Here is a 10,063-nt window from a genome sequence, read left to right on the forward strand (position 1 = left end):
AAGTTATATAATATCTATACTCGTCTCAGCCAAATTTTCGAAAGTAAACATTTTTCAAAACCTTAGAACACTATATTATAAAACCAGAGAATTAGAAATTTAAAAATGACTTCAAATATAGTTATACACTAACATTAAAGTCTTTTGTTTTTCCACAAAAGCAAACCACAAAAATTAGTTGAAGTGACAAGACTTATGGAGACGCTGCAACCAGAACCCAACTTTATTGTTACAACCAACTTTTTATTTACAGAATATAAATCTCTTCAAAAAGATACATTCCTTCATTTAATCAATGGTAAAAGGCCTTATTAAACAGAAATAAAGCCTAAACATCACTTATATTTTAAACAAAAATACAGCTTCATTAAACGTTTACGAACATAGAGCAAAAAACATTTTTACGTAAGCAGTTACATGAATGAGGCTGTTTTTTATTTTCTTCACTGGCAACCCCATTTTTGTCCACAGAACAAGTTTTACTTAAATTAACAGTAGTAAAAATGTAAAAATTAAATTTTAAACATGAAAATATGCAACAAAAAAACAGGAAGTATCTTCATTACCAAACAAATTAACAAGTTCTCAGATACTTTCTGAGGCATATCAAAACACCTCCTTCAAAAGTTGCATTCATTTGAGAGGTATCAATACATTTTCAGTGCTGAGACTATTTGTAGCACTTACAGTATATACAAAGCAGCATACTACTATGGTTCACATTTGATACACAAATTTAAGCTTTCTGCCAATTTCCCAATTTAACATACAACTACGGTAATGACAATTATTCACTGGGGTTTTGTTTTTCCTCCTGCATCTGAAATTATTTAAGAACATGGAATGATGCCATGTCTTCTTTTTTTAATGATATTTAAAATTCAAATATTTCACATCATGGAAACTTCTTCATCCAGCTGTACAATGGCTCCTATATATAGTACAGTTTGGAAGTTTTCCCTTTGCAAATTCCACCAATTTATAGTTACTTTAGTACAAACAAAAAGAAATTTCTTCAGATTATTGTACAATAAAAATGTCAGTGTGTCACTACCAAAACTGAAGTAGCAGCACACCACAACCATGGCAAGCAAATATTCACATTTTCTCCACAGCTTTTTGGGTCTTTTCCAGGTCACGTGAACTAGTTTACATGGATACTATCAGGTCTCAACCTAGCTTTTAAAGTTCCTGTTAGAGTTTTAATATTTAACTAATGTAACAATCTAAATTAGCCAGCTTTTTCTTATTCATCACTAACTAGTTTAAATACACTATGTAACCTTTTCAATTTTTATAAGTATCTTGTGTTTGTTAAAATGATTAATGGGTATATCATTAATGGATGTTAACAAAAACACTGAGTATTTTACACATTTTTTTTTGTAACTAGAAAAGCTATAGGATTCATAATTAACACATTTTATTTTAACCTGTTTGATACCATCAGTAGCATAGTAAGTGCATAGCATAGGAAAGAAGAGAAAGCAGATTTCAGCACAGAAATCTACTAAAAACTTTAATTTTGGATGCCCAACACAAACGGGTCTTCTCTATAAGCACTACCATTAGTTTTTCATTGAAATAGTGAAATTTTCTATTTCAAATTGTGACCCTAAAATAGAATTCGCATAAAAATTGTGTTCAGAAAAATCTAATTCATTATGTAATGTATCTTATTAATTTCAGTTTTCAAGATTTCAACTAATGCAATCCCAAGCATTTTCTTTTATAGTAACACATTTTAGAGACTAAGCTTCAAAGACAGGGGGAAGTTCATTTAAAATAATTGATATACTTTTCTGTCCAAAGATATCAAACCCAAAACATAACACTATAAGGTGTTATATACGAAGAAATAAAAAGGCAGTTCAATACAACTAATTTCTTTTTAAAAAAGAAACAAAAAAGCAGACTGCCTTGTGTAACTAAGTTTCCAGTCAAAGGACAATCTAAAATCTAATGAACTAAAGAAAAATCAGAGAAAATTAACTTTCAAATAAAGATAAAGCTGCTTTAATCATACTTATAATTCCATTTTCATCTGTGCATAACAGTTACTAGCATTTGCCTTTTGTATAAGTTGTGCAAGTTGGTGCCAATAACAAAACTCTCCTAGCACATAGCACTATTAACTTTGTCTATCAACTGAAGTCTGTATCACTTTGGAATGCAGTATAAAATGCTTATTAAAGGTAATTTAAAGCAGAAAATCAAACTGAGAGTATTGTCATTTATATTACAAAGGAATTAAAAATGATACAGAAGGCTTTGTGTAATGTAAAAAAGAAATACCTATATAATTAGTAAAGTGGAGGTTTTTAACTTGTAACAAAGTGTGTGAGGACTTTAACTCTGAAAGTTTTAGTAACATATTTATGAAGTTCAAATATTTTTAGTCCAGCAAAAACAAAAAACAAAAAAGTAAATAGCAATCATTAAAATATTACATCTTTTTGTTGTTTACAATCCCATAATAAACAACTTTATATCTAGAGAAGCCACATGAGATATGCTTTGGTTGAACTAAGAGCTATTATTTACCTATCTCTTGTATACATGGGATTTAGATTCACATTAAGATATCAAAAATTTCATATTTTTTGTTTTTATTGTAGAAAAAAGTTAACCTTGAAAATAGGATGAGATAATACTTCAGTTTGCAATCATTAAATTTTATTTTTAATTTGCTTTAGCTTGAAATCATGGAATGGAATTCTGTGCATATTAATTGATCACTTGCAGGAATCTAACCTCACAAAAACTAATGAACAACTAAAGAATGAAGAAAAGTCATATTAGGCACTGAGAGGCTAAATAAATAAGTACTGACATTAACAAAACTGACAAACCCTATCTCCAGTTCCTCTTGTTATCCTGCTCTGCAGCCAGAACTGCTGGCTGTTTCCAGTATAAAAACCAAAGAACTGGATCAGTTCCTTACAGAAAATTTTCTTTAAAAGGGAAGAGAATGAAAAACAATACACAATCTCATATGCAAGATACAATTCACACTAATTTACAATTTTTTATTTACAGTTTTATATACATTCCAGGCAGACCTAGTTGATGAGTTTTGTGCTCGTTTTGATCTCAAATGATCATGTGAACAGTATGATTTACTACCACATCTCTTTGATTTCCAGAAAATGGTGGTAGCATGGGGTTGGGTGTTGGGAGGTGGGGGAATCAAATATTACTGGTCAGGTAAACTCTAACAAGTATGTAAAGAACAAAGAGGAAAAAAATTGTGGAATTCTGCTTGTTAAAGCATCCAGGCCACTATGGTCTATTGACTAATAATGAGTATACATGAATGCCACTTTTCTAACAACCATTTTCGTATTTACAAAATGAGCTTACAAGTTGAGTTATTAGGTAAGGCATTCAAGTTCCTTAGCTTAACATAAAAAGGCAACAGACATCTCAAGAAGCCACAGGACACATTTTAGAGAGATGTCTTTCCTTTAGAATCTCTTAAATCATCAACAAAAAGGAAAGCAATTTTGAACCCTATTAATAGCCTGCGGCATGATCCAAAAAAGATCTGTACAGAACTGGGAGCATCATAACATCCAAAATCTAACCAATGAGTGAGGGAAACACTTTATCTATCTGATTATGTTCCCAAGATCCACCGGATACTCCTAGGACTAGAGTGAGAGCCTTTATTACCCTTTACATTCACCTCTATATGAATCTTTCTGAAATGTTTATTATAGTGTCACAGCTAGTATGCACAGTTTATCAGCAATGACTCAGTGAATCTCTATTCAAAACAGTTTGAAGAATATGGACTAAGGTAGAAAAATGATCTTCTCTCCTCCGTTGCAAATATATACTGCTGCACTTTAAGAAGTCAGAAAGCAAAAAAATCAAGAGTACTACATATTCTTCATCGTTGAAAATAATATTCCAACCACAGATGAAAATCCCACCAAAAACAATTTTTCGAGTACACTCTAACATTATATAAAAAGGTATTCATTGTTTAATTGGTTCCATTCAGTCAATTAAGTAAAATTCTATTGATTCTACAACAATGTGGTTTATAAAAACAGAAGTGAACATTTTTAACATTGGGGAGGTAGAAAACAAATCTTGGTCTAACACTGTTACAGATATAAACAGATTTTTATATTCTATTTATGTAACTAGAATTTACCATTTAAAATGGCCTTTAAGTGTTTCTACTTAATTACCTTTAAACATCTTGAGATAACCCAAGTATTTTAAAGCACTTATCTGAGAATATAAGTCATTTGGAATAATATATCAGACTCTCCAGAAGATTTCTCAGAGGATAATTTGTAGTTGCATATTCTGAATATGCAGATCCATTAAGCCAACTTTGTACATGGGCACTTATGTGACCAAAGTGAAAAGCTTGTCAGACTAATTTTCTAAGTAAAGACAACCATGACTACTCAACTCCACACGGCAGTCTTCAAAACATGAAGCTTACTTATCCCAAAGATCTAACTCCCTTCCATATAATTATTACCATCCTCACTCCAAAACAAAATAAAAAAATATACAAACAAAATCAAGAGAAATAAAAACAGAATCCTTCCTACAAGGAGTATTTCTGCTTAATTCACATTTTGATACATCAGATTTTAAGTGTACAAGATCAATGCCTTAAATGTTCCTTATTTAATTCTTTTAACACCTCAACTTCTCTGAACCTACATGTATCAAGCAATCATTTGCTATCATTCCAAAGATATGGAGCCAAACTAAAACATGAAACCAAAATGTAAAAAATGAATCTATGGGGGTAAAACAGAATTAATCTAAATGACATTTTCTTGTTCCCACGTATGATAAATATTCTATCTTTGTTTCCAATATTAGCAATTGTTCTACTAGCTATTATTTAATAACAAAGACATAGAACATCTCAATATGTAAAACAAAACATTTGGTTAGAAAAAACTTGATACACTAAAATCTTAAAAGCAAACTAGTAACTTAAATGACCACATTTAGTATATGAGAATATTATTAAATGCAGATTTTGGTGACACAAAATCATCCTATCTGTTCTAGGATTATACAGTAAATATTTATACTGCCAGACTCTGTAGGGAGAGGAGAATTAAATTCTAAGGTAAATTCCCCCCAAAGAAACAGTTTCCAATATTCAGTTCAAAAAGATGTACCACTACCATAGATAGTGAATGGGTCTCACACTCCTAAACAGGTATTTTTCAAAGAACATCCTATCTATACCAGTGTCTGGCATTTCAAGAGTAAATGATCCATTTTACTTACAGTGCATCAAGATAAAAAAGTTTCAATGAACACCTAGAACTTTTAACTAAAATTAATCTTATTAAAGTAAAAAAAAATGTTTTCCTCTGGAACATTTTCATTGCTTACACTTAACAGATGAAATAGATGAAAGCAGTCACAGAATCATGTTACATTTATAATAAATAATTCACATATAGCAGATTAAATTATCAAAAAGACTAAACTGACATCTTTATACCTATTTGTAGATTTAACAAATTTCTAATCTACTGCATACTGACAGCAGTAGGTATATTTTTTTACATCATTCAGTCTATTTAAAAAACAAATTGGTTGATAGAGGCATAATTTGTAAAGCAAGATAACCAAATTAAATAATAGAATCTTAATAATTGGCTTTTCGGAATTTCTCAAGAAAAGATTCACAAGCATTGTTCAGCTACTTGAGAATAATTACATCTTTACTCAGGCATTTTTAATGCAGTCACTTCAGGCTTCATTTTAAAGTACTGGTTAAAACGAACAATTGCATACCTAGTGAGAAAAAAAGAATAACAAAATTAGTCAAAGCTGAAAACTTAATCCTCCCTTTATTTCCACTTACCCCTCAACTAAATTTTTTTTTAAGTTTTACGATTTTTTTTCAAAGAACATATTTTTAGTTTATTGCACCACCTACTGGACAGCTTTCTAATATTAAGTGCATTTAACAGATTAAACCAGATTTCCTCTCAAATCATGTATTAAATGTATGTATCCTTTATAACATTTGATTGAAAATAGTAACTACAATGTCCCCTATGAGTTTTCAATGTTAATTCAAAAGAAAGTAGAGACAAATATAATGCATACAGTAAAATTAAACTTACCCAAGGAAATCAAACTCAATAGTGGAGTATTTGGCTTGAATCAAAGCCCACAATCCCCAAAAGAAATGAGAAGCCTAAAAAGAAAGGCAGAAAAAACAAGAATTATAATAATTCATTTCTCTTTTTGATTTTTTTTGTTTTTTTAGAGAGAGCAGAAAGGAGAGAGGGGAGAGGGAAGAGAGATAGAAACATTGATGAAAGAGAAACATCAACATCAACCGACTGCCTCCTGCATACCCCCTACCAGGGATCAAGCCCGCAACCTGGGCATGTGCCCTGACCTGGAATCAAACGATTGACCTCTTGGTGCAGGAGTTGATCAACCATGGAGTTACACAGGCCAGGCAACAATTCATTTCTTTGTAAAGCAAATATCATATTGTTGATTTTTCCCTTTTTCATCAATTCCATAAAAAATACTTTATTGATGCTTTTTTATATAAAATATCTAAAATAAGGTAATAATTAAGTGTACAGTTATCTAGGTAGCTATAAATCACTTTTGTCTACACCAAAAGAGGCTATAATAAACTACTGTCATTTAAAAACTGTAACCCAACTTCTATAATCTGTTTTATGTAGGCAGAGTTCAGCTTCAGCACTAATAGGTGTTGGTTAAGTGGTGTTTTTATTCAAGCTTATTTTTTTTTTTTGGCAAAGAGTTTTTAATGATATTAATTGATAACAACCTCTCATATAAAATACATTATCAAAGGACTTGGTTACTTGACATAAAAATATAAACAAAATAAAAAATCCAAATCTCAAACCAAAAAAAAAAAAAATTAATGTGAAGAATGTTCTAGGGGATGACAAACATCTGGAAACAATTTGTATTGATCCAACAATTCTGCATACCAACCACAACATAAAATACGTTATTTATGTTAGAGAAAAATGGGTCTTAGGAGAAAACAAATAGCTGTGTAATTAGGAGCTGTAAAATCATTGTATGCACGCTTTATGATCATTGCCAGTTAAACATGGTATTTGAAGATTCTGATAACACCAATAAAACTTCCAAAAAATACTCTAACTAGAAGTATTATTTTAAAAACTTTTACCCTAAGAAGATCGCTTTTAAAAAGTTCGTTGTTATAAATTATTTACCCAAATACATGTAGGTTTATTTCTGGACTCTCAATTCTGTTCCATAGGTCCTTGTGTCTATTTTTCTGCCAATACCACATTGTTTTGATTATTATTGCTTTGTAGTAAAATTTGAAGTTAAGGAATGCAATACCTAGGGCTTCATTCTTTCTTCTCAGGATTGTTTTGGCTATTCGGGGTCTTTTGTAGTTCCATACAAATCTGATGATTTTTTATTCTATTTCTTTAAAAAATTTCATTGGCATTTTGATAGGGCTTGCATTGAATCTGTGTATTGCTTTAGGACATATTGTTGATTCTTCCAACCCATAAACAAAATATCTTTCCATTTCATTGTGTGTTTTTTCAACCTTTTTAAATAATGTTTTGTAGTTTAAAGGAGCCACAAGCATAAAATGGAGGGAAAAGGCTTCTTCAACAAATTGTGCTAAGAAAACTGGAAAGCCACACACAAAAGAATGAAACTAGACTACAGTTTGTCCCATACACAAACATTAACTCAAAATGGATCAAAAACCTAAATATAAGACCCAAAACAATAAACTACATAGAAGAAAAGATAGGTATTAAAATTATGATCTTAGTCTTAGAGGAAATTTTATAAATCTGACCCAAAAGGCAAGAGAAGTAAAGGCAAAAATAAATGAATGGGACTATATAAAACTAAAAAGCGCCCTAACTGGTTTGGCTCAGTGGATAGAGCGTCAGCCTGCGGACTGAAAGGTCCCAGGTTCGATTCCAGTCAAGGGCATGTACCTTGGTTGCGGGCACATCCCCAGTAGGAGGTGTGTAGGAGGCAGCTGATCGATGTTTCTCTCCCATCGATGTTTCTAATTCTCTATCCCTCTCCCTTTCTCTCTGTAAAAAATCAATAAAATATAAAGAAAAAAAAAATAAAAAGCTTCTGCACAGCAAGAGAAATAGCCAACAAAACAAAAAGGCAACCAACCAAATGGAAGAAGATATTTGGAAACAACAGCTCCAACAAGGTGCTAATATCCAAAATATATAAAGAATTCATACAGCTCAACACCACACAAACAAACAATCCATTTAAAAAATGGGCAGAGGACCGGAACAGACACTTCGCTGAAGAAGACATACAAGTGGCCAAAAGATTTATGAAAACATGCTTAACTTCATTAGCTGTTAGGGAAATGAAAATCAAAACTACAATGAGGTGACACCTCACACTGTTAGAATGGCTATTATCAACAAGACAAGTAATACCAAGTGTTGGAGAGGTGTGGAGAAAAAGGAACCCTCATTCACTGATGGTGGGAATGTTAACTGGTAAAATCACCATGGAAAAGAGTAAGAAGGTTCCTCAAAAAATTAAGAATATAGTTACCATATGACCCAGCAACCCTTCTTCTGAATATCTACCTGAAAAATCTTGAAAACATTTATTGGCAAAGATATATGCACCCCTATGTTCACTGCAGCATTATCCACGGTGGCCAAGACATGGAAACAACCAAAGTGCCCTTCGAAAGATGATTGGATAAAGAAAAGTGATACAGGTAGCAATACTTATATCGGACAAAATAGACCTCAAAGTGAAGGCCATAACAAGAGATAAGGAAGGCCACTTCATAGTACTAAAGGGATCGATACAACAAGAGGATATAACCCTGATAAACATATATGCACCCAATGTAGGAGCACCCAAATACATAAAAAAAACTCCTGGAAGATATGAAGGGAGAGATCGACAACAATACAATCATAGTAGGGGACTTTAATACACCACTGACATCACTGGATAAGTCCTCTAGACAAAAAATCAGCAAAGAAACAGCAATCCTAAATGACTCACTAGATCAGATGGACTTAATTGACATCTTCAGAACATTTCACCCCAAAGCCATGGAATATACGTTCTTCTCAAGTGCACATGGGACATTTTCAAAAATAGACCACATATTGGGTCACAAGCAAAGTCTCCCCAAATTCAAGAAGATTGAAATCATACCAAGCATCTTCTCAGACCACAATGGCATAATATTAGAAATAAACTACAATAAAAACAATCTAAAACACTCAAACACTTGGAAGCTGAATAGCATGTTATTAAATATTGATTGGGTTACCAATGAGATCAAAGAAGAAATTAAAAACATCCTGGAAAAAGATAAACAATCCAATCAAAAAATGGGCAAAGGACCTAAATAGACACTTTTCAAAAGAGGACATTCAGAAAGCCAAGAGACATGAAAACATGCTCAAAGTCACTAATCATCCGAGAGATGCAAATCAAAATGACAATGAGGTATCATCTCACACCTGTCAGAATAGCTATCATCAACAAATGAACAAACGACAAGTGCTGGAGAGGATGTGGAGAAAAGGGAACACTTGTGCACTGCTGGTGGGAATGCAGACTGGTGCAGCCACTATGGAAGACAGTATGGAGTTTCCTCCATTTGAAAGTTAAAAATGGAACTCCCATTTGACCCAGTGATCCCACTTCTAGGAATATATCCCTATGTTCATAGCAGCACAATTTACCATAGCGAAGATCTGGAAACAGCCTAAGTGCCCATCAGCAGATGAATGGATTAGAAAACTGTGGTACATCTACACAATGGAATACTATGCTGCTGTAAAAAAGAAGGAATTCTTACCATTTGCAACAGCATGGATGGAACTGGAGAGCATTATGCTAAGTGAAATAAGCCAGTCAATGAAAGAAAAATACCACATGATCTCACTCATTTATGGATAATAAAGACCATTATAAACTGATGAGCAAAAATAGATACAGAGGCAGAGCAGCATCGAACAGACTGTCAAGCTACAGCGGGAAGGCCGGGGAGGGTTGG

At 32.4% G+C, this 10,063-nt stretch overlaps 1 protein-coding gene across 2 annotated transcripts in view; it reads right to left on the reverse strand.

Annotated features, from left to right (window-relative positions):
* Positions 1-200: 200 nt before the first annotated feature.
* The window catches only part of ETNK1 (ethanolamine kinase 1), a 53,484-nt gene continuing 43,621 nt past the window's right edge, over positions 201-10,063 (reverse strand). For both annotated transcript variants that reach the window (XM_006090655.3, XM_023755516.1), the window contains exons 7-8: positions 6,129-6,202; positions 201-5,793 (exon numbers count right to left, since the gene is read on the reverse strand). In XM_006090655.3, the coding sequence (XP_006090717.2) occupies positions 5,721-5,793; positions 6,129-6,202 (147 nt within the window). In that variant the 3' untranslated portion in view covers positions 201-5,720. The remainder of the gene's footprint in view (positions 5,794-6,128; positions 6,203-10,063) is intronic.

The sequence above is a fragment of the Myotis lucifugus genome, unplaced genomic scaffold (genome assembly GCF_000147115.1).
Source record: "Myotis lucifugus unplaced genomic scaffold, Myoluc2.0 scaffold_78, whole genome shotgun sequence".
Classification (NCBI taxonomy): domain Eukaryota; kingdom Metazoa; phylum Chordata; class Mammalia; order Chiroptera; family Vespertilionidae; genus Myotis; species Myotis lucifugus.